The sequence below is a fragment of the Dendrobates tinctorius genome, unplaced genomic scaffold (assembly GCF_039654945.1).
Source record: "Dendrobates tinctorius isolate UK_male_01 unplaced genomic scaffold, ASM3965494v1 ptg000070l, whole genome shotgun sequence".
Classification (NCBI taxonomy): domain Eukaryota; kingdom Metazoa; phylum Chordata; class Amphibia; order Anura; family Dendrobatidae; genus Dendrobates; species Dendrobates tinctorius.
The window spans coordinates 16,316,157-16,341,782 of record NW_027361738.1 but is presented as its reverse complement, the minus strand read 5'-3'; the positions used below and the strand labels follow the sequence as shown (position 1 = coordinate 16,341,782).

The window sequence follows — 25,626 nt, the reverse complement described above, 5'->3', positions numbered from 1 at the left end:
GGTGCCGTCCCTTATTATATAGCTTCCTCTGCTGTTATGTATAGTGCTGTCTCTTACATAGTTTATTCTTGTTATTTTTGTTATTCACAGCTCCCTCTTTTATTACATAGTGCCCTCGCTTGTTAAATATAAAATCACTGCTGATGGAGGAGCAGGTGACCAGACGACCAGTCCATCAGCTCCTCCATTAGAAAAGAAGCTTTCCCATGCTCCATCAGCCGTAATTATATATCTAACAAGAGAGGATGGTATGTAATAAAAAGCAGGGCTGTGTATAATCCGATATGTAAGGGACAGTGCTGTACATAACAAGAGAGGGCACTGTGCAGTAAGGAGATACATAATAAAGGAGACTATGTAATATATATATATATATATATACACAGTATATATATGTATTTGTGTGTGGCTCTATATAAAGTATGTGCAGCTTTGTCGTCATAAAAGAAGGGGGGCCCCCAGCCCCAGACACATTTCTTGCACAGGGGCCCCAAGCTGTCAGTGTCTGCCCCTGCTCATAATCTATATAGAAGAGCTATGTGTGGGCTCATACTGTATGTAAGAGGCTGTGTGGGGGCTCATACTGTAAATAGAAGCTATGTGTGGACTCATGCAGCATATGGAGGGCTGTGTGCAGGCTCATACAGTATTTAGGGGGTGTCAGCATACGTACGGTAATTCTGCTCAATATTAAGTGACAACATTAATATAAAATAATAATTATAATTAATATGTTAATATTAATATTGAGCAAAGTTAATTTCAGCCTATTGGGTCGGCCTCCACAACAGTCATGGTGTCTCATGTGGCCCCTTGTGAAAATGAATTGCCCACCCCTGATTTAGGGTAATGCCCATTATAAATAGTGATTTGTAGGTTATGTAATTCTCAGTTGTGCTGTTAGGTTGTTCCATCGTGGACCTTCACCTCATGAACAGCAAGGAGCATTTTAAAGTTTTAAGTAATTTTTTATACATTATAGCCTCCCATTAGAATTGTTGATCTGTGGGGTTCTGGGTCTTGAAACCCTACTGAACGCTCAATCTCATAAGTGGAAGTGCTCATGTTATAATTGCCGAAACACAGAGTGGTGTATAAGGTTAAAGAACCACTCCGGTTTATTTTTTTTATTTCAGCACCGGCTATTTATTTCGGATGTTCCCGGTGCTGCTCCGGTCCATGTAACAGAAATTGTGACAGGACTATGCCCGATTCCTCCAATCTTTCCTGAGCGGACCGGAAATGCCTTATCAATGTCGGTCTATGAGATTCAAAATAAGGCTCTCATAGACTTACAAAGAAAGCTTGTGACAATGACCTCTGACTTCCAGTCAGTCACAGCTGCAGTCACAAGTTCTCAAAGAAGGACTGAAATGACACGGCACCAGTTGGAGATGACAACTGTTAAGTATTTTACTACACATAAGGAACAGACTTTAGTAACACCACTCTGGTATTGAAATAAAAAAATACAACGGAGTGCTATGTTAAGGCCACGGTCACACTATCAGTATTTGGTCAGTATTTCACATCAGTATTTGTAAGCCAAAACCAGGAGTGGGTGAAAAATCCAAAATTGTTGCACATCTTTCTATTATACCTTTTCTCTGATTGTTCTACTCCTGGTTTTGGCTTATAAATTCAAATCTAAAATACTGGCCCATTACTGATAGTGTGACTGTAGCCTAAGGCTAGGGCTACACTGTGTCATTTGGCCATTATTTTGTACAGCAAAATCACAGTTCTCAAATAGTCCCATGACAACAAGTTGCATAAAAGTTACAAAGATTTTTGAGAATTGTTTAGAGAACTCTATCTAAAGGCCCCGTCACACACAGCGAGATCACTGATTTTGTGACGCTACAGCGATCTCGCTGTGTGTGGCACGCATCAGCGACCGCCCCCCCCCGACGGGTATCGCTGGTCGCGCTGGAACGTCCTGGGCCGTTTTTTGATTGTTAGTCTCCCGCTGACCAACACGCATCGCTGCATGTGGCAGCGGGAGAGCAACGATCAGCGACACTGGGAGCTGGTATCCAACGTAAACAGCGGGTAACTAAGAGCCGCGCGGCTCCTGGATACCCGATGTTTACATTGGATACCATCTTGCTCGCTGGTCCTGATCGCTGGTGGGTCTGTCTATGTGACAGCTCACCAGCGATCAGCTAACTATGTCCCAGCGATCCCATCCACGTCGGATCATTGGTGGGATCGCTGGGACATTGATGCGTGTAACGGGGCCTACGGTCACACTATCAGTATTTGGTCAGTATTTTACATCAGTATTTGTAAGACAAGACCAGGATCAGAGGAAAAGTATAATAGAAACACATCACTACTTCTGTATTTTTCATCCACTCCTGGTTTTGGCTTCCAAATACTGAAAGAAAATACTGACCAAATACTGATGTGCGACCGTGGACTTAGAGAAATTCTATGGACCTATACACCATTCAGCGCATGCTCTAACGTAAGCTCAGCCCCTCTGAACCTTGGTTAGGGTGATTGATGGGGGGGGTTTCAGAACCCAGACCCCCACAATCAACAGTATTCAAAAGGGATACAACATTTAAAACAATACTTAACTGTTCAGTTACACTTTAAACAATGATGATCACAAAGTCTCAAAAACCTTCATTCAGCATGTCATGAACACTGTGCATTTATACAAGGCTCACCGGCCAATTGGCTTCTGTTATCCCCTGTAATAACTACGATCCAGTCTTTCTGAATGGTTATGGTTAGCGCCGTGCTTGCAAGATTTGCTAGATCCGCTAAAATAATAACCACTCCATAGCAGAATATCTGTGAATAAAAAAACAAAATCACTCTTGAATTATAAATATTCTTTAAAAGTTTTCTGCTTTGAATTTCATTTAGCCCATATTAATCAGCATTGGTCCCCATCCCCTGCTCCAGCGCTGCCTCTCTGTCCTCACTCCCAGTGATTGCTTACAGGCTGCATCAGTGACATCATGGCCACAGCAAACATCAACACTACAGTTAATCATAGGGCTCAGGGGCTCTGCCAGTCATCAGCATCAAAGAGGTAGCGCTGGTCGATGGGAAGATGAGCAAAACTGATTTTATTTTTTTTATAGCTGGCACAAGCCTAAGGGCTGAAAAAGATGAAAACAAAAAACCTGTCATTTCATTAATCATGCTGCTCGCTCAGACCACAGCAACACTCACACTGAAGTGTATGTTAGAAGGACGGGCTAAATACCAATGTGTGCAATTATAGTGTACATCCAGACACACACTATCTTTATATTCATCACATGCGATAGAATGGAGCTGCTGATTTTTTGTGACTGGCAAAAATTAAGAGACCACCACATCAAAACCCCATCATGGGCAGCCCATTCTCCAGACCTGAACCCTATTGTAAACCTCTGGAATGTAATCAAGAGGAAGATGATGGATAGTCACAAGCCATCAAACAAAGAAGAACTGCTTAAATTTTTGCGCCAGAAGCAGTGTGAAAGACTGGTGGCAAGCATGCAAGACGCATGAAAGCTGTGATTAAAAATCATGGTTATTCCACAAAATATTGATTTCTGAACTCCTCCTGAGTTAAAACATTAGTATTGCCGTTTCTAAATGATTATGAACCTGTTTTCTTTGCATTATTTGATGTCTGAAAGCACTGTTTGTTTGTTTTTTAATTTTGACCATTTCTCCTTTTCAGAAAAAAATGCAAAATTTATTGCTTGGAAATTCGGAGACATGTTGTCAGAAGTTTATAGACTAAAAGAACAATTTACATTTTACTCAAAAATATACCTATAAAGAGAAAAATCAGACAAAATGAACACTTGGAAGTGGTCTCTTAACTTTTGCCAGAGCTATACTGTATATATAGTGGATATATATATATATATATATATATATATATACACACATACATACACTGTGTGCAGAATTATTAGGCAAATGAGTATTTTGATCACATCATCCTTTTTACACATGTTGTCCTACTCCAAGATGTATAGGCTTGAAAGCCAACTGCCAATTATGTAAATCAGGTGATTTGCATCTCTGTAATGAGGAGGGGTGTGGTCTAATAGCATCAACACACTATATAAGGTGTGCTTAATTATTAGGCAACTTCCTTTCCTTTGGCAAAATAGGTCAGAAGAAAGATTTGACGGACTCTGAAAAGTCAAAAATTGTGAGATGTCTTGCAGAGGGATATAGCAGTCTTGAAATTGCCAAACTTTTGAAGCGTGATCACCGAACAATCAAGCGTTTCATGGCAAATAGCCAAAAGGGTCGCAAGAAGCGTGTTGATAAAAAAAGGCGCAAGATATTTGCCCAAGAATTGAGGAAAATCAAGCGTCAAGCTGCCAAGATGCCATTTGCCACCAGTTTTGCCATATTTCAGAGCTGCAATGTTACTGGAATATCAAAAAGCACAAGGTGTGCCACACTCAGGGACATGGCCAAGGTAAGGAAGGCTGGAAAATGACCACCTTTGAACAAGAAACATAAGATAAAACGTCAAGACTGGGCCAAGAAATATCTTAAGACTGATTTTTCTAAGGTTTTATGGACTGATGAAATGAGAGTGACTCTTGATGTGCCAGATGGATGGGCCCGAGGCTGGATCAGTAAAGGGCAGAGAGCGTCACTCTGACTCAGACGCCAGCAAGGTGGAGGTGGGGTACTGGTATGGGCTTGTATCATCAAAGATGAACTTGTGGGACCTTTTCGGGTTGAGGATGGAGTGAAGCTCAACTCCCAGACCTACTGCCAGTTTCTGGAAGACACCTTCTTCAAGCAGTGGTGCAGGAAGAAGTCGGTATCGTTCAAGAAAAGCATGATTTTCATGCAGGACAATGCTCCATCACATGCATCCAAATACTCCACAGCGTGGCTGGCCAGTAATGGTCTAAAAGAAGAAAAAATAATGACATGGCCCTCTTGCTCACCTGATCTGAACCCCATAGAGAACCTGTGGTCCCTCATAAAATGTGAGATCTACAGGGAGGGAAAACATTACGCCTCTCGGAACAGTGTCAGGGAGGCTGTGGTGGCTGCTGCACGAAATGTTGATCGTAAACAGATCAAGCAACTGACAGAATCTATGGATGGAAGGAAGGTGAGTGTCATAGTAAAGAAAGGTGGCTATATTGGTCACTAATTTTTTTGTTTTGTTTTTGAATGTCAGAAATGTTTATTTCTAAATTTTGTGTTGTTATATTGGTTTACCTGGTGAAAATAAACAAGTGAGATGGGTATATATTTGGTTTTTATTAAGTTGCCTAATAATTCTGCACAGTAATAGTTACCTGAAAAAAACAGATATCCTCGTAAGATAGCCAAATCTAAAAAAAACCCACTCCAACTTCCAAAAATATTAAAGCTTTGATATTTATGAGTCTTTTGGGTTGATTGAGAACATACAGTAGTTGTTGTTCAATAATAAAAAGAATCCTCTCAAATATAACTTGCCTAATAATTCTGCACGCAGTGTATAGCGTCAATTTCCCTGTATTAACTAGTAATCCAAACAATCCTATTGAGTTACAATTTAAAATAACACCACAACTTCAATATTTTCTGATGGATAAGAAAGTTATGATGGGACTTACAAGAAACAATTTTAGATTCACAAAATACTGAAGACGCGTGAAAGTTGCAGTCATATGTTATTCTGTAACTTTACTGCAACTTGCCGGTGGCCAAATCTCATCATTGCATCCTAGCCACCTTTTTAAATGGAACCTGTCATGTCCCCAAACGCTATCCACCTGCAGATATGGGGTTCACCTGTAGGTTAATTGCATTCTAAAGACATGCAGCTGGTGCAAGAAAAGCACAGCTGCCAGGATGAAATGACCTTTATTTCTCCCGGCAGTCTCTGGCTTTCAGTCATAGAGGCGTAACCAATGTGACATCAGTTACCGCTTGCTATGTAGTGAGTGGTAACCGCACCCTAGCACTTACTGAAAGTCAGAGTTTGCCGGGAGGAAGAAAGTTTCTATAAAACACAGAATTCTGGTTGCCTGCTGTTACCACTACGAGGATTTGCTTCCTAAAATATATACATTCTACAACTAGTACTTGATAGTGTGTTGGCGACAACAACCAGAATTCTATGCTGTGATACTATGAAGGTATACAAGTGGGTGATAAGGAGAGCGGTATCACAAACACAAGTCACAATAAGCCACAACATAAAGCTGTGGAATCACACAGCACCCAGACTTACTGTAAGCCAGCCATGCCAAATCTGTTCTATTTCATTTTTATAGGAGAATACCAACATCAGGACTATACAGCACGCGGTGACAGATGAATTCTGAATGAATAGTGATGCATGAGCAACTGAGGAAGCAAAAATGTATCATTAGCATAAACACGCGCTGAGATTTATTATTGCTCCTTCAAAGCTTAGCAAAAGAGAACTCGGGATATTCCTGAACTTATATTACAAGTATTCTAAATTTTAGTCTGCGGGGCTGTAGAGGTTCAGCTGTAGACTCGAGTCACACCAGCATATCAAAAATCCGTTTTTTGGACGGATTCACTCTGATCCGTCAGTGAATGAAATTTAAAGGAACAGAACAGAGAGAGAGATTAAATACCAACGGATTCATCAAAAAACGGATGCAACGAACGACCACCCGTCACAATCCGCCACTAATGTTAGTCTATGGGGAAAAAAACGGATCCATTTTTTTCAAAAAACGGCGGATTATGACTGACATCAAAAAACTGAAGTGTGAAAGCGCCCTAAGTCTACACTTTTTTCATAAATTACCTGGAGGAATAACAGAGGAACAGCACAATTGTTATACCTATACTTGCTGACATTTCCATTTCTAGATAGGGTACAATTCCTCTGTAAATTAATGGATTTCTCCAATATATATTAATATTTCTTTAAGACTACATTCCCACAATGAGCTTTTAGTGAGTTTTTGATGTTGGAGAATTTCTGCACCATTTATGCACCTATTTTGCAAATTAGGTTACTTGCTGTTTTTATCAATGTATTTTTAGTGCATTTTACATGCGTTTTTGATGCTGTAGTTTTTGTTTCTTGTTGATGTGCCATGCTTTAGATAAAGCTGCTTTGTTTGTGACACATCCTAGTATTTGGCTTTGACAGTGCTTCATTGATCCAGCCATATGTGAAGAAATGGCGCTATAATGAATGCAATATCACAACAAACTACATATGATAGCAGAGATTAATTTGTCAGTAAGACAATGATTTCAGAGTTTGTCACTTTGCAGAACTTGCCTTTCTGATGCAACGTATCATCTATGTATTTCTTAGTACTATAAAACCTGCACAAAGAGCAAAACCCCATGTGTTACCATTAGTCAGGGAGTCACCATGATGCCCTCTGGCCCCTGAATACCTATCATATCTAGTGTTTATAACTTGAAGTAGTCACTTTTTAGTAGCAACTGTCCAGTCATTTATGAGTAAACCGTTGCTATTTGTAAGCAAATTCAATGGTGTCTGTAGATGGTGTCATACGACTTGAAAACTATAACCTGTTCTTTGTATTCATTGAAGCATTAAGCTGCTGTCACAGCTTGGCAGAGGAAGAGGTTTTTGCCTATTGTACCTGCATGGTATGAAAATGTACATGTGCAATTTTGCAAATCAAATATTTTCCATTAAATTTTTCTGAGAATGTACAATGAACGTAACAGATAGCAGCCACATTCAGTCCATGTTTTTCTGCAGGTGTGAACCAAAATCCACAATAGCCATCTGCTCTCTTGCATTTATCTAGTTTTTTACCATTATTTTTCATGCATTTTTGGGGTGCAGATTTGACTCAGTGTTTTTGGTTGATTTGGGGTTTTATTTTTGTTTTTTTTTTAGACATTGCGTTCTTTACAGGCATTTATTTCAGGGTGCCCATAGAAAGCCTGTAGGGCAAGAGTACACACAAAAAAATGCAAACTTAGACTAGATACACACTACAATTATGGCCATTGTCGGATGCCGAGGAACACATTGTAAAGACACATATACCATATGACGTACGTTTCTGTGCAGCATCCCTCTGTCCAGGAAGGAGTAGTCTACTGCACTTTTCTATAGTTAGAAAACTGTGTACAGAAGCTTATCAGCCAGATGGAGGCCAAAAAACACACTATGGCCTTCGTCTGGTGAATGGGTGCCAATGGGGACGTGACAATATGCGTCAGGAAAAGCTTTGGGTATAAACTGGAGGCTAAGTGCAAAGACGCAGTATGCAGAGAGCCTTGAACAGAATTTTTAGCTGCCCAGTGGCCATGAGATTTCATGAAATTACATCATCCACGTTGCTTGAGTTGTTAAATGCAACAGATTTTTGGAATGAAAAAACAGCAGACAAAAATGCATTGATAGTACTACATAGAAACTCGGCCTCAGTCTGCATTCTGCACAGGAGACAGATGGTGTCAATTTTTTAATGCAAAGTATCTGTTGGACAAAAACAACTATAATGAAGCAGCATTTATAGGAAACCTGTCAGGTCCTCAAATGCCATCAACCTGCAGATGTCGAGTTAATCTGCAAATCAATAGGGTTCCAATAATGTCTGTCCGCTGTGCCGAATGCGGGGCTACCGGGACAAACTGAGCTGTATTCCCCCAAGGAGCCGCCGGCTTTTAGTCATAGAGGCATGGAAAGAGCATAGGTGCTTTACAGAGCAAGCTGCTACGTGCACACCTCTACGACTGAAAGCTGGAGGCTCCCTGGAGAAATAAAGTTCATTTTCTCCTGGTAGCCATGTGTTCAGTAAGGTGAACTGACAGCATTGAAGTGCTATTAGCTTTCAGATTAACCTGAGTTAGGGGACATGATAGGTTACCTGTAAAAAATGTACATATATTTGTTTGATAAAGAATATGATGCTATAAACAAAATAAGTATCATATAACTTACCTTTATTTCTGGGTTTTCGATCAATCCAGTCACCAATTATGGCCCCAAACACTAACACAGAGCCAGCAACCACTAAGCCAAAAACAGCTGTCAGCAGCAGGTTATGTCCATAGAGTTCAATGAGGAACACAGAAATGGCAAAATGCCACATTCGGTCCCCCTGAAAGCAAACATTAGAACACAATCAGTAATAGTATATACTGACTAACTCACCAAATAAATGAATCTAATCGCAGATTTTATTATTCCACCCAAAATCTGAGGGTTCATATGTAGCTAATGGCCCCCTTATCATGCCATTCTCACATAGGTCATGAAGATATAATTGCTAGGGTTCAGAGAGTCTTGTAGACTGTAGGTATATTTGGCAAAACAGTCAACCTATAGCGCTGGTCATCAATTATAGAAAGTTTTACCTGTCCCTACAATTAAGCCCCACCCTCGTCCATACACAATAGAAAAATGTCAGCCACAGAGCTTGGCAGGATCAGCTGCCCATTACGTATACATGGCGACCTCTCAAATTTTCCCCATCACCATCAAAAGATGAACCGGTGTAATAGGCCAAATTATCCCCTGTCCAGATTAAACTCGGATATATTTGGCCCAGGCCAGAGTATACCCTGAGGGATAAACTGACCTAGGCCAAACAATACCCAGGGATGTAAAATAGCCTAGATCATACTACACCCCTCCATTTTTTAATAACGTAAAACTGACTTACACATATTGGGAAGGTATGTGTTGTTAATCACATGATGAAGATTCATCTTACAGTACAATGTGGCTGGTAATAGACAACAGTCATTACGTCTGAGATTACACTGCTGTCCAGTAAGATAAGGGCTTTTACCATAAGACCCCGTCACACACAGCGATATCGCTAGCAAGATCGCTGATTTTGTGACGCCACAGCGAGATCGCTGTGTGTGACGGGGATCAGCGACCAGTCCCCCTGCCGGGTATCGCTGATCGTGCTCGATCGGCCTGGGCCATTTTTTCATCACTGGTCTCCCGCTGGCCAGCACACATCGCTGCGTGTGGCAGCGAGAGACCAGCGATCAGCGACGCTGGACGCTGGTTTCTAATGTAAACATCGGGTATCCAGGAGCCGCGTGGCTCTTAGATACCCGATGTTTACCTTGGAAACCAGCATGTATGCCGGTTTCCAAGGTAAACATCGGGTATCCAAAAGCCGCGGCTCCTGGATACCCGATGTTTACATTAGAAACCAGCTTGCTCGCTGGTCCTGATCGCTGGAGAGGCTGTCTATGTGACAGCTCACCAGCGATCAGCCTAATGATGTCCCATTGATCCCATCCATGTCGGATCATTGGTGGGATCACTGGGACATCATTATGTGTAACGGGGGGCTTTAGAATACAATTGTAACTTGATCTGATCCCTTCTCAGCCTGTCTCTGGTTGTAAAGTGTGCAGATCTTATTCTATCATCCTCAGACACATGGCTGCTTTTACTGTGTAACTACTGAGAAGTGCAGTAGATTCTTTACTCATTATGTCTTTGTAGAAGTCTAATATTTTTACTGATTGAAGTTTTTATGCATCAAGTACGGTAATAAAAGATTATGTGTTTATAATGTTAAGATTTAAGTCAGTGATCTTCTCACATAACTTACCTGACAAATCTGAACCCCCAATAAGATGTTGAAAAATTAAGTCATTCTTGTGTATATCACTCAACATCTTGTGTACATCACTCAACACTGAAGATATCAAGGGGGCATAATCTGGCATGAGAGGGGATGAAATGGCATAGGCCATAATATAGCAGGGTACAATCAAACCTAGGCCGCTTTAACCCCAAATATATTCTGGACTCAGGGCATACTATCGCCTGTTACACCGAGAGTGTTGAATTTCCATGTCTGATATTTTTTCATCCCAAGTGAAAAACAGCCACCAGAGGTGTCTAGAAGCAGTTTGCTCCCCTCTCCCTACTGAGTGTGCATGTGTATAAGGATGGTTGAACAGTACTTATCAAAAAAGGGCTGTAATTTTTTATAAAAAAAAAATATATTCTAAATATGTATGATAAAAAAGGAATAAAAAAAATTAATCAGATAGAATAACTGGAGAGACAAAAAAGTGCAAATAGGGTCTTATCCGGAAACCAAGCAGTATGGAATATTACCAGCATGTAAAAGACCCATCTGTCCAGGAGGAATAGACTCCAGACTTATAGAATGTGGGAGCCCAGTGCTTGGCAGCTTCCTGCAAGGCCCTGTGTTGGCTTATAGTGTGAGGATGGGATATCTCTAGTGTGAGAATGGGATATCTCGCAGTTTTGACTAAATAAGTGGTGTCTACGGCATTAAAATAGCAGTTTCTGATGTCTAACTGCTGCAATAATGTTACCGGTCTATAATTTTTTTATACTATTTTAATGCAGCAGACATTTATTTAGTCAGCAAAACCAGATGATTGACATGTGAATCAGGTCTTTGGCCAGGTTCGGCATGCCGTCCGTGAGCACAATGGTCAGGACACGGCAGCACATTGGCCAATGGTAGTGAAAGAGCAAGTGCACATGGGTGATTATACAGATGGACCAAGAACAGTGATGACAAGGAGGTTGTGCACACAGTGGGGTGAGATGAACCCGCAGAACTCTGGATGCTGCTGACCTGATCATTTTATCATTGTGTGAACCCGGCCTTACTGATAGGTTACATTACACCATGAAACACACCAAAATTGAATTCTGAACTTACCCATATTGAAAGCGCACAGCTTACGTAGACAAGAAATCTTGGCCCCATGAAGTAATTCACAGCTGGGCCTAATAAAACCAATAGAGTAATGTGGTACATACTGTACAGCAATGAATGTTTTATTCTGACAAAATCGTATGGTGAAAGAGTGAATGAATAAGGAGAATAGTACATTGTATGTCACAGGTTTTGAAACCATAACACAATTCTAAATTCCCAACTTCATTAGCTAAAATTATTATCAGAAAGTCTTATTTATGGAAGTAAAAATAGCAAAAAAATCTATTTTAGAGGATTAACCTGACATTGGATTCATGCTGCCTGAACCAAAGGGAGCATGATTCAAAGCTGAGTTAGCCCGGGGACTATGTGTCTCAGCTGACTAGTCCAAGACAAGTCACCAGCCCACTTCTCCTAGCCCCACTCCAATTAACTGACAAGTTGTTCCTTATGTTAAAGGGATGCAGGGAGAAAAAGCCATCAGGAACCCATTTCAGACCAGTTAGACAAGACACATAGTCCCCAGGCCGGCCTTTCAAAGTTTAGTCTGAATGCAATTGTGCAGTCAGTCTTTCATAAGTGAATGAATCTGACGATGCCTCTGGCTCTTTTGACCCATGGAGGTGCAGCTTTGCTCCTCACAAAGTTACTGCTGCACCCGGTGTATTGGCACAGCAGGCTGTGGTAGACAGTGGCCTCTCACAGGCTCATAGTGCCCTGGCAGACATTAGTACAAATCAGTCAGAGATAGGACCGCAAAGCACGGACTGGCCACCACTCTTCATATATTCCTATGATCTGTCACACTTGTGTCGGGAGACCAGTAGCCAGTCTGCGTATTGTGGTCCGATCTCAGACCTATTTGCATGGACGTCTGAATGCAACTTAGTCCACGTTCAAACATTCAGTATTTGGTCAGTATTTCACCTCAGTATTTGTAAGCCAAAACCAGGTGAGGAACAATCAGGGGAAAAGTATAATAGAAACACATCACCACTTCTGCATTTTTCACTCACTCCTGATTTTCTCTTACAAATACTGATGTAAAATACTGAACATGTGAAAGAGGCGTTACAGTGATTTTTAGCACAACCTGACAAGGTGGGAAATCCTTTGGAAGCTGAGATCCTTGCCCTTGTTTAAAGGACTACTATGGTTATGCCGCCAGTCAATAAATATGTCTGTTAAACTGTGACATGTGTGTCCTATTGAGGAGGCCCTGTTATTTACACCCCCAAATCACATGAAACCCCAAAGTATTAAGTAAATAAGAATAAAGCCTAGTATCATGCTTCCAACTAAAATCCAGTCCATCAAATGTGTGAGACAGCCCAAAGTTTCTTCTATTATTACGTACTGTACTGCTCTCAGGAGTGACAGCATGTATAGGTGACAGATCTATTTTAAAGACAGCTGACAATCATAGAAATGTTTGCACAATGAACGTTAAATGGGTTGTCCCAAATCTAGGCGTTCTAGCTATAAAGAGGATACGTGATAACCTGGTGATCACCTTGAACTCATTCAGGCGTCAGTGATTTTTCTTGCACGTACAAACTTTAGTGATTTTCATCAGCGTTTTGGATCAGTGTTTCATCGGTGTTTGGTCAGGATGTCAGTCTTACCAGGTTTCATTAGTGATTTTCACATATGCCCCAAAACGACAAACTGTAAAGATTTCCCTACCCATTACAATGTTAAAAACAGACAGCACATGGACCGCACATGGATTGTGCTGTCAGTAATTTTTTCACTGACCTATAGATTTGTATTGGTAAACTATGATCCATGACATGGACCAAAAATGGACATGATTTTCATGATTTTTATGCAGACACCCAGTTCACAAAAACATGGCCCATAATGCGCTTTCTATCCATGAAAAATATGGATAGAATACATACTTGAGAAATGGCGGTCTGAATGAGGTATTAGAGTCCAACCACTGAGATCCCCACCGATCCTAAGAATTGGCCTCTGAAATCCGCTGCTTCACTCATTGTCTACTGGGCTACAAGAAATAGCCAAACAATATAAGACTGGCCATATATATTAGATGGCTGTCGGCTGATCGATCCTTCAACCGATCGTTCAGCTGACAGTCATCTTACTCGACTCTCCCATACACAAGAGAGCTCGCTTAACCGAGTGTTCCTGCACTCTCTATGAGAAAGTGGCCTACTGACATTCCGGCTGTCAACTTACCTCAGAGAGAACAACGCGATCGACATCTCTCCCAATCATCAGCCAGGCGGCACTCCCATATACTTTATATTATTATATTTAGAAGTGTCTACAATTTAGAAGAGATTGCGGACCTCTGCAGCAATGGCACCAGTGGTGGCAGTGAGAGCAGTATATTCTTCAAAATGATTGAGGTGATACCTGCCTCTGTACATGCCAATTGTGAGGGTCATACAGTGGTCTTTCACATTCAGTCACATAACACTAAGCAATTGAAAAAAAAACTTCTTGATGGCGAAGTCAGCGAGAAATAAAAATACTAGACTAATAAGTAGAAAGGTGAATATATGAGAAAATAATCTTTTATAAATTACAAGAACAAAAAAGTTGACAGAAACCATCGGTATAACAACCAATAAATCTAGACTGATCATCACTAAATATAGCAACCATGTGTACCTAAGCTACTGCATTGCCCTGCACATGGGGTAAGAGATACAACAAATCTTAAAAACTATACTATATTTCGAATTGGAGATATTTGCTAATATTAATATTATTACAACTACTACTTATCATACAGTCCTATCTAAAAGAGGTTGTCTGGCAGATGAGCTCCCACACTTTGATCAAAAAGTGCAGTCTATTCTCTTTACACGCGTAGCAATCATTCTGTGCAATTATTGGACTTCCGAGTTCTCTATACACATTAGATTAAAGTTGTGCTATTCCGCTGATTTTGTCAGGACTGGCCAACCTTGCAATATTTTTGGGAGACCCCGGACTCTTCCCTGACATATAAAGTCTAGGGTCAAGTATGGTACAGTACAATGCCTGATCCTTATGTTTTCTCTGGAGGTAAACTGACACGTACTTCAGCCAACTGCTCATATCTAAAATATGTGGGCTCCTCTATAGATAATTGCTCTGAGATTTCATCCTCTGGAAATCTCGGACACCACGCTAAGCAAAGCTTTCAATGTCCTTTTGTTTAGAACGTCGTGTCAGAGAATTGCTGCGTTGGAAATCTCAGAGAGTTGCTAAATGGATATTTTATAATTTTGGAAATCAGAGGATGTCTGACTGTACCACTGCAATACGCTAATGTATCTCAGCGACACTCCAGAATATCACGTTTTAATGGATTTTAACCCTATAGTTTTCACTGTAGCTACAGATCTCAGGGCACCGTGGAAACTATACTTCTGCAACAACTGGAAAGCCACAGGTTGGAGGCCATTTCCCTATGTTCATTGAAGTTAATGCTAACTACAACAAAGTAAGGCCTGAGGGTAATAATATCATGTCTATACCGTTTTAATCTTTCTTATATAATATTTTGATATAAAAATATTTATTATTCCAAAAAAAATATTTATTACTATAAATATATATATTTTTTACAAGTAACATATTTATCAACCAATAAACATATAACGTATTTATCTTCCATTAAGCATATAGAGTAAGTAGCAGTGCATTAGACGCCTTGATATCAAAAATTGCCCGTAATGTGAACCCTCTAGCCTTAGATGTGTAAAAGTAACTGTGAAAAGGATTCATGAGTTCTAAGCAACAACATGAACAATAAATTGACCTACTTCTGCTGTTTTAATAGCAGAAATATGATGACCTGTGAAAAATACAGAACAAGGCAGGTTTTCTTGTATTAAAAATGTGTAGAAATGCCGCTAATAGATATTTCCATAAATAAAAGAGACTTCCATTACAATCACCAACTATAAAGGACAAGAAATTATTGATAAATATTAAGTATTTCATGTATTAGTATTTCACGTATTTCATTTTTAGATGGCTTTTTATTATCTTTATAAATGGAGCAGAGTTGGACTTGCAACTTATAATAAGGGTTCTCCAAACACGTGGATATGCCATCATTTTCTAATCAGGCTATGTGTGACTGCTAGGAGCTTTACTAATCCTCAATTATCCTCAGTCAGTGACCTGCTGTGCAGAAAAAGACCAGAGGGGGTTTCTAACTCTTTTTTTCAAGTAATCAGCTGGATAACAAAGTTCCTATATTTCTCATCATTACAGGGATTAAATTAAAGGGAACCTGTCTCGATGTACTTGCATTTCGATCTGTGGACAACATGGTATAGAGAAGGAAAAGCTGAGCCGAAGGATATATTTGTTTGTTAGACAATATTCATATAAGTTATATTTTATTAATTGATATCCCGGGCGTTACGTGTTACAGAACCACTCAGCACCCAGAATATGTTGTGCAGTTATATGTATGTATAATAGGTTCTATGTGAGATGCATGTCCCTAATGCATCAGCCCACAGGCTGTGCCCCTGGGCAGAGGGGACATGATATTCTCCTTTTGTCCGCCCTCCCCCCACCTTTGTAATTCCAACAGTAAACATCGGCAGGCTCTGGCCACCTGCGGCTTTTGTAATGCATGTCTGGCCTGCCGCTTTTCTGTTGGCCTGCCCTCTGTATCTGTGTGATATATACTGTGTCCTGTGAGTAAAGTGTTGTCAGACTGGAAATACGTGGAGAAGCAGTGATCTTTTATATGCGCCCATGTAACCAAGGAATTCCAGCCAGCGTCATTCATTCAGACTCCAGCCAACGCAGAGCGGACCTCCGAAAACACGGGGTGGTACTGAAAGAGGTACCCCAGCTTGGGTAGACCCCGTTACACTGGTGGCAGGCAGCAGGATTTGATACCCCTTCTACAGGAGGAAAGGAATGAATGGAAAATAACTACCAGAAGATAAAGAGGACTACATTAAAAGATCTGGTGGAAGCCCGAGGGTTGATCGCCAGCAACAAAACAAAAGCGGATTTGATAGCAGCCATCATGGAACACGACAGTGCAGCGCCCCACAATGTGAATGTGGAGGAGACTGAATACCAGAGGGAGGTAAAGAACAGACTGGCGTTCTATGGCCTAAACCCTGCAGTAGAGATCATACGAGAGCTGATGGCTGATGTGCGTACTGATCTGAAGGAAAAGAGGAAAATATGGCCGAGTGGACCAGGATAGAGCTAGCCAAGATGGAGATGGCAGAGCGGACCAAAGTGGAGCTGGCCAAGATGGAGATGGCAGAACGGAGAGAGGAGAGTCAGCGAGCAGGGGGAGCTCTGGCCTTCGACCAGGTACCTTCAACAGTAAGCCACAAAAAGATCCAGTATAATGCCTTCCGACAGTTGGGGGAGGCAGAGGAAGACATTGATGGCTTTCTGCAGGACTTTGAGCGGCAGTGTGCCCTTCATCAAGTGAAGCCGGAGGAACGGGTTCAGATTCTGGCCAGCAAGCTGACAGGCCGGGCAGCGGACGCCTATCGCACGGTACCTGATGAGGACTGTATGGACTATGAGCGGATCAAAGAAGTGATCTTGGCCCGGTATGCGCTGACACCAGAGGCCTACCGCCAAAAGTTCCGCGGACTTATAAAATGTGTGACCAATACCCACGCTGAATGGGCCTGTAAATTACGGCGGTCACTGCTACAGTGGGTACAAGGGAGCCAAGCAACCACTAAGGAGGACGTCCTCCAGCTCTTCCTGTTAGAACGATTCTTTAATGGACTAAACCCCGAGACACAGGAATGGCTTCGGGACACGCAGCCAACGACTCTTGAGGAAGCCGCTCGCCTGGCCGATGAACATCATGATGCCAGGAGGCCACAGTTGTCCGGATCAAAGGTCGTCACTAGGGGCCCGCCCATGGACCTGGAGGGCCCCAAACCACCGAAGATTGTAGGGGGACCAGCTAGAAACCCGGCCTACCACAGTCCCCCTGGGGCGCGATGCCACACCTGTCGTCAGCTGGGCCACCTGCAAAGACAATGCCCCAACCGGACTCAGCATACCCAGTGGCCAAAGGCGGGAACAGCTACCTTCAGCCGGGCTGCTGTACACTGCTACCAAGGCGAAGCTGACCCGGCATTGGGGGCTACGATTAACCAAGGGGTGGAAGAGATGGAGGAAGTGCTGCATGAAGTAGACCCTGTGCAGGCAGCCCGGGCAGATAATCGACAACAGCATCGACAGGTTGTGTGGGTTAATGGGAAACGTATGCAGGGACTAAGAGATTCCGGGGCAACTTTGACCCTTGTAAAGCCTCATCTCGTCCGGGACCAAGCGAAGACGGACCAGACAGTGGCAGTCCGTGTAGCAGGGGGAGCTATACATCGACTACCCACTGCCAGGATTCACCTGAACTGGGGAGTCGGGGATGGCATTGTTGAGGTCAGCTTGATGGAGGATTTGCCTGCAGACGTCTTGCTGGGAAATGACTTGGGGCCCATGTTGTCTGCATTCTCGGTGGCCCCTCTGGCTGAGACCAATCCTGTGACCACCCGGAGACAAGCTTGAGCTGCGGCTATGATACCATGATACCAGCAGAAATTTATCAGTAATTAGAAAGCAATACTGCCACTTAATGAACAATAATATCACCTGGTTCTCCTGATGGCCTATAAAAAGGTGTCTCATTACCAAGGTTCCACACAAGAAACATCTCATGATGGGTAAGGCCAGTGTGCTGTCTCAAGACCTTTGCAACCTTATTGGTGAAAGACTTACTGATGGCATTGGTTACAGAAGAATTTGTAAACTACTGAAGGTTCCAGTGAGCACTGTGGGGGGCATAATCCAGAAGTGGAAAGAACATAATTTCACCATAAATCGGACACGACAAGGTGCTCCCCGTAAGATTTCAGATAGAAGAGTGAAAATAATTATCAGAAGAGTTGTCCAAGAGCCAATGACCAGCTGTGGAGAGCTACAGAAAGATCTGTAATTGGCAAGTACTATTGTTTCAAAGAAAACTATAAGTAATGCACTCAACCTCTATGGCCTGAATGCACGCTCACCACGCGGTACTCCATCGCTGAACAAAAAGCATGGTCAAGTGTGTTTAAAATACAGGGAGAATATTGTCTTGTCCGATTGAGACCAAAATTGAACTCTTTGGATGCCATAATATACACCACGTTTGGAGGCCAAAAGACACTGCATATCATGCCAAAAACACAATAACAACAATGAAGTTTGGAGGTGGGAACATCACAGTGTGGTGCTGTTCTTCAGCAATCAACATTGGAAAACATCACATGATTGAAGGTAGGATGAATGGACAAATGTAGCAAGACATTCTTGATAAAAATCTGCTGCCATCTACCAGGATGATGATGATGATGATGATGATGATGATGATGATGATGATGATGATGATGAAAAGAGGGTGGACATTTCTGCAAGAATAATGATCCCAAACACACAGCCAAGGAAACTCTCAATGGGTTTCAGAGAAAAAAAAATAAAGCTACAATAGCTGATCCAATCACCTGACCTGAATCCAATAGAACATTTGTGGAAAGAGCTAAAGCTCAGCGTTCAAAGAAGGAGACCAAGGAACCTTGAGGGTTTGAGGGGTACTTGTGTGGAAGAATGTGTCAAAATCACACCTGAGCAATGCATGCATCTAGTTTCAATACACAGGAGGTATCTTGAAGTTGTCATCACCAATGTTACCACCATGCCCGTCTGTGCTCCAGTCTCCCTCGGGCTGCTGGTTTTGGTCGCCGCTGTGCTTCCGGCCTTGTGGCCTCCCCGGATCCTCCGCTGTCCGCGCATGTGCAGTGCGCACTGTTAGGCCTTGGCCGTGCACTTGCCGGGGGTTTTATGCTGTACTTTGAGGTCCTGACCCAGAAGTGACCACAACCTGTGTCCGGTGTCATGTATATCTGGTGGCTTCTCCCATGCTTCCGTGCCTGATTATTGTTTCCTTGCCCTGTGCAGGTGCTTTCCCAGGTCCCTGTACACTTCCAGTGCGTGCTCTGCTCTGTCCCTGTACGCTTCTAGTGCGCGTTCTGCTCTGTCTCTGTACGCCTCCAGTGCATGCTCTGCTCTGTCCCTGTATGCTTCCAGTGTGTGCTCTGCTCTGTCCCTGTATGCTTCCTGTGTGTGCTCTGCTCTGTCCCTGTACACCTCCAGTACGTGCTCTGCTCCATCCAAGACCCCGTGCCCTTGGTGTGAACTCTGCCTTGTACTGGACCCTGTGACTCCTGTGGCTGCTCCTTCCGTCTGGTTCTCGGTGAGTACCCAGATTCTTCTCGTTGTATTCAAGCCGTCCCTCTGGCACAAACTATTGTGGTAACCTTCCTCCTGGGCCTGCCCCTAACAGTCCCTGTATAGGGGTCGGTTCCACCTGGTCAGCTCTCCCAGGATTGGTTGGTGCAGTGATCCAGTGGGTCCACTCCAGGATTCATAACAACCAACAAAAGCTTTTGTACAAAATATTAAATACATTTCCGTAAGTGTGTTCAATATTTTTACCCTGTGTCATTTCTCATGACTTTTGGATATGGGATGGGCCCCCCTCCATCTTAAAACCACCATAACGAAGGTAAAACTAGGCACTAGAATAAATACACAAAACACATTATTTTGGTTGTCAAAATGGCCACAGCTTTATTTAAATCACAGGATTAAAACAATCACAGTAGGAGTCAGGTGAAGTGCTTGTACATTGGGATTCACAAGTACTGTGATATCCCCAGTTGCGTAGCATACAGCACCAGGACAGACAGCCATAAAGGGGCGGCATGCCCTGGCTTGCCATTCAAGCATAGCCAGTAAACTTTCAGGGCACCAATGACCCTATTATCCTCACTCCTGTGCTTAACCATTGTGCCCACTCCTGATTGACGTTACATTACAACATCCTAGAGGCTGGCCAACAAAGCCGAGCCTGCTCACCATCGTGAGGTTTTACATCCTCTATTAGTTAAAATGAGTCCACCTTAACTTGTCTGCAACTTTCACCTGACTCCTAAACTGCAAAGCTGTGACAGGTTAAAGATTCCAAGTCACATTTTACACTTTTTTTTTAATAAATCACTTTTGTTAACTTATAAACTAGAAGTCCCTGCAAAAGCATTAAGGGGACTAAACTTGGCAAAACTCTGACTCACAAAGAGTCATCCTACAGCACTCAGGAGAGGAAAAAACCCCTGTGGAGGAAACCTCTAGGGAACCATGGCTGAAAGATTGCCCTTCCCTTGGGCTTAGAATGTTAATGCCAATGTTAACTCTTTATAGCCATGATAAAATTGGACCTGGTAAAAGATATACAATGGCAAATTCAAAAATTACAATAAAGCATTCATCATTATATAAGCAATAATTAAAACATTTTAGGACATTGATTATAAACAGGGCGGGTAATGTTTCCTCCAGTTCATCCGGTGAGAGAAAGACGGAGAGCCAGAGTTACCGCCTCTATATTATCCCCACCCTCCTCACTGTAACACACCAGGCACAGACATCCTGTGCTCCTTCCTCTTAAAGCAACATCACTCTTGCTTAAAATCTACACTGCAATACAAACAAAGCTGCAGGAGTTAAAAGGTCCACCCCTCCCAAAGTCATGTCCTCCTCCGCTTAGGGTATGTGCACACGCTGCGGATTCCGCTGCGTTTCCGCAGCGGTTTTGGCCGCTGCGGACCCGCAGCAGTTTTAGCTGCGGTGTACAGTACCATTCAAATGAATGGTAACAAAAAAACGCTGTGTAGACGTTGCGGAAAAATCCGAGCGGATTTGCTGCGGTTTTGAAACCGCAGAAAGAAGTGACATGTCAATGCTTTCTGCGGAATCCGCAGCGGGTTCCTATCTCCACCATTGTGGAGATGGTGTATCCGCAGGACCAAACCGCAGGCAAAACCGCAGATAATCCGCAGGTCTTTTGACCTGCGGTTTATCTGCAGTTTTTGCAAAATCCGTGCGGATTAATCCGCGGCAGATTCCGCAGCGTCTGCACACACCCTTAGTGCTCCTGTGGTTTCTTTATCGCATATCACTTAATTTATGGTTAATTTGTGGTTTGATTTCTTTGCCTGTGTGGAGTGGATGGGTTCTTACCGACATCTGGTGAGAATTTCATGTCAATATCATCTTTAGAACTATGTTCACTTAGAAAATTCGTGACGTGTTTAACATATTTCACCTGACAAATATATAGATTTTTAATGTATATATATTATTATATTTATTATATTTTTCATATCATGACTACAGCTACAAATATTTAATTTTCAACCAAATTGGTATTAAACAATGTTTTTGCAGGGGATGGTATTCACATAACATATGGTAGAGCAAAGAACTTTTCAAAGGAAATCTGGTGTGGATGACAGCTCATTCAGATGTCAGCTTTTCTTATATGAGTGCTGCCTGTGTTTTTTCCTGATAGCACTTGTCCCTATGACAGTCTATGGGGTATTTCGTATATTTGATATTTTCATCGGACCAAGTAGTCTGCAAAAAGGCATGGAGCCTTGTCTAATACTGATCCTGATATGTCTGATATTGAGTGTTTTATCAAAGCAGCCAACGCAAGTCTATGAATCCGTAAAAAATTGGACAGCAATCGGGTGCCATCTGTGTGCTGTCTGTTTTTCACAAACTGATTCGTGGAGGTTTTTCAAGCTTCTCCTAGCGTTTTTTTATCCATCTTGGAAAAATGAAGCAAGTGACCAAAGACGGATGGTAAAATCTGACAATGACCAAACTCTGATGACACTGATCAAATTCACTGATGAAACTCAGACTGTTTTTAGGTACGAGAAAAATCAGTGAATGAGCCCTAAGCAGGTGGTCTTTTTTAAAAAGAGGTGGCCTTCAGTAGACATTTTACCATATATAGGTCACACACCACACTTGATGTGCAAGGCACTGTTACTACTTCTTAAATGGCAACGGCACAACAGCACAGCTACCGTATGTCTTTTTCGGCCTGTTCAGAAAATGGAAAAGCAGATTTTTGTGAAATATTTACCAAGTGATTTCTTCTTCTTGCTGTTATCGTGTGTACTTGGTGGTTGGGCTTCTGCCCTTTCATTTCCAGGACCCTCAAATTCTTCTAATTCTTCCAGCATTGCAGATTACTATACACAAAAGAAGCAGCCATTTCAATTCACATGCACTGGCAATCATGCAAACCTTAAACCGTGAAACGTAAAAACTACAAACACGATTGTTCACATCTAGATTTCCGCCGGTGACTGATGCGCTGCCTACAATATTCACGACGGCAAAGCGTAAAATAGTATAGTCCTAAAAAAAAAAAGCCTCAAAATTCAAAATTCTGCCACGTGTTATGTGTAATCTGTATCTAATCTTAGGCAGGCAGAGATAAAACAATCAAAGAGTAATGCTAACAATATAAATATAAAGTAAAGTGCACATAGGCAATGAGTACAACAGTATCATTGTATGCACGTGTTTATATGACCATTTATTGCTCCGATAATTCTATATTATTTTATATATTATGGTAGCGTTTCGAGCTTTAAAAGTCTGGTTTGTAAGATATTTATCATTTAAACTCTGGGATATTAGCATAAAGTCCACTACTTAGAATAAATGGTATATTGCAAGATTCAGGAACATTTCAGTGGTACTTACCATTACCATACACACGCAGGATCAAAACTCTCATGTGTCCTAGTGGGATTTTTCAAACAGTCGCTGGAAAGAGTTCGATAACCGGAGAGGGGCCCTCCCAGGCATGGAAAGATGAAATTTCCCCAAAGGAAAAAAAAAAGGAAAAAAAAAAAAAAAAAGGAAAAGGAAAAGAAAAGGGATGAGATCACTTTATGAAACTTACATGTACACTTGCTTATATGTACCCCATTGTGTAAAAATGCTGGAGGTGCAAATGTTTCATGTTTGTTGTGAAAAGGACAGCCAGCACTTTCTGTCACACGTGACGGGCGAGTACAATGTGCTGTATCTGGGGTCATTCTGAGCTATGGGAATGCAGGGGATGGAGACAGCCTATGCATTAGGCAGCCCGGGAATTCATTTCTACAACACAATGGGGGAAAAAAGCTGGTCCGATGCACGCAATAAGCGGATTATATGGATACAAGTCTTTTCACTTTCCCCGCACTGTTCAGAGCACTATAGCATAGAAAATACTAAATGGCAAGTTTGTAAAGATTCTCTGTAAAAATACTAACTTCACAAAACTACAACTCTCTACATGAAATGTAACCCTGCTATAGGTTCTTATGCAGCTGGTGTAGAAACCCTCTAATCATAAAAAAAAAGAAAAAATACAATATTAATGTGAACGAGGGGCAGAGGTTTCACCCAAACTGTGGCCTAAAGGGTTACGTGACATGAGTCACATATAGGATTGTAGCTCTTCAAGGGAATCCATCACCAGGTTTTTGCCACCTATTCTGAGAGTAGCATGATGTAGAGACAGGGACCCTGATTCCAGCAATGAGTCACTTACTGGGACGCTTATAAAATTACTGTTTCATCAGCAGGAGATTATCATTAGAGAATTTGATGTCTCATGCCATGTTGTCGTCCTGCTTTATGTAGTCCCATACCCACCCCTGATTAGCGGTTTTCTACCTGTGCACTTGTATACAGAAAGCTGCAGATTAGTGGTGTGGGCAGGGTTATACAGAGCTCAGCATTTGAGCAGTGCTACATCTGCAGCAGAAAAAAAGGACTTGTAAACCTGCTGCATATTCCTGAGCTTTGTATAACCATGCCCTTACCACTGATTGGCAACTTTCTGCCTAGACACAGTGTACACAGATAGCTGCCCATCAGAAGTGTGAGCAGAACTAGTTTTGCAGCAGAAAATAAAGGACTGCTGCATATTCACAAGCTCTTTCTGGGGGGCCCAGATATGGGCAGCACCTCTGGTGGAGGGCTTGCTGTATCGTTTTAGGACAGCTTGTCCATCTTTGGTCCTCATCTGGTACTCAACTCTCACCTGTACCTTCGAGCTAAACCAGGTGAGGGTAGCCATCGGTTTTGGCCCTCACGGTGACTTTTAAGAATTTATCTACTTATGCATTTGAAGACTGGATTTCGCGGACTGTCTGAAAGAAATCATCTTAGTTTAAATGGCAGAAAATTGATTCCCAGCAAAGCGTTATGGAGTGCTGAGAGTGAGCAGCGAGGCACATATAGCACACTGCTAGCCATCCTTTGCATTCAGTTGTCACAATTAGTTCTTGCAACTGCGACTCGATAAGCATGGACGAGAGGCTGACGACTTGCACAACTCTTTCTCACTTTAATCCAAGTCAAGCGCAAGTCATGACTTCAATCACAGTGCTTCAAAGTTCTGTGGTGATGGGAGAGCAATGAACCACCAGGTTTGGAATCACTGGAAGCTGTAATCATGAACTTGCACACAAGCGGCCCAGGGCATAGGGCAGCTGACCACTGGACCGAATCAGCAGTGGAGTTGGCAGTCCTCTGGGTGTCTGAACAGCCCCCTTTAGGATCACTCTGCTCACCTGGAATGTGAGAACTCTGCTAGTCAATATCAAGGCAGGTAGACCAGAGAGAAGAACGGCTCTGGTTACTAAGGAGCTAGCTCGCTACAACATGGACATAGCAGCTCTCAACGAAACGTGCTTAGCAGATAAAGGCCAACTGGCAGAGCGTAGTGGAAGATACATACTTTTCTGCAGTGGTCGAGGCAGCACTGAACAACGAGATGCAGGCGTGGGATTTGCTATCAAATCTCACCTTGTTGATAAACTTGCCCAACTTCCAGAGGACATCAACGACCACCTGATGACACTTCAGCTTCCACTTAAAACCAAGAAGCCTGCTACGCTGATTAGTGCCTATGCTCCCATCATCACCAATCCAAATGATATTAAGGATAAGTTCTATGATGAACTTGACACACTTATCTCAGTAATCCAACAGTCAGACAAGCTCATTATACTCGGATACTTTAATGCCAGAGTGGTAACAGACAATCAAGACTGGGAAGGAG

General features: G+C 42.3%; 1 protein-coding gene across 1 annotated transcript in view; it reads right to left on the bottom strand.

Annotated features, from left to right (window-relative positions):
• The window catches only part of LOC141095439 (ferroportin-like), a 58,293-nt gene extending 34,907 nt beyond the window's left edge, over nucleotides 1–23,386 (bottom strand). The window contains exons 1-6 of the mRNA XM_073581432.1: nucleotides 23,271–23,386; nucleotides 22,642–22,750; nucleotides 11,640–11,707; nucleotides 8,906–9,065; nucleotides 6,218–6,333; nucleotides 2,679–2,805 (exon numbers count right to left, since the gene is read on the bottom strand). Of these exons, the coding sequence (XP_073437533.1) occupies nucleotides 2,679–2,805; nucleotides 6,218–6,333; nucleotides 8,906–9,065; nucleotides 11,640–11,707; nucleotides 22,642–22,741 (571 nt within the window). The 5' untranslated portion in view covers nucleotides 22,742–22,750; nucleotides 23,271–23,386. The remainder of the gene's footprint in view (nucleotides 1–2,678; nucleotides 2,806–6,217; nucleotides 6,334–8,905; nucleotides 9,066–11,639; nucleotides 11,708–22,641; nucleotides 22,751–23,270) is intronic.
• Between the last annotated feature and the right edge of the window lie 2,240 nt (nucleotides 23,387–25,626).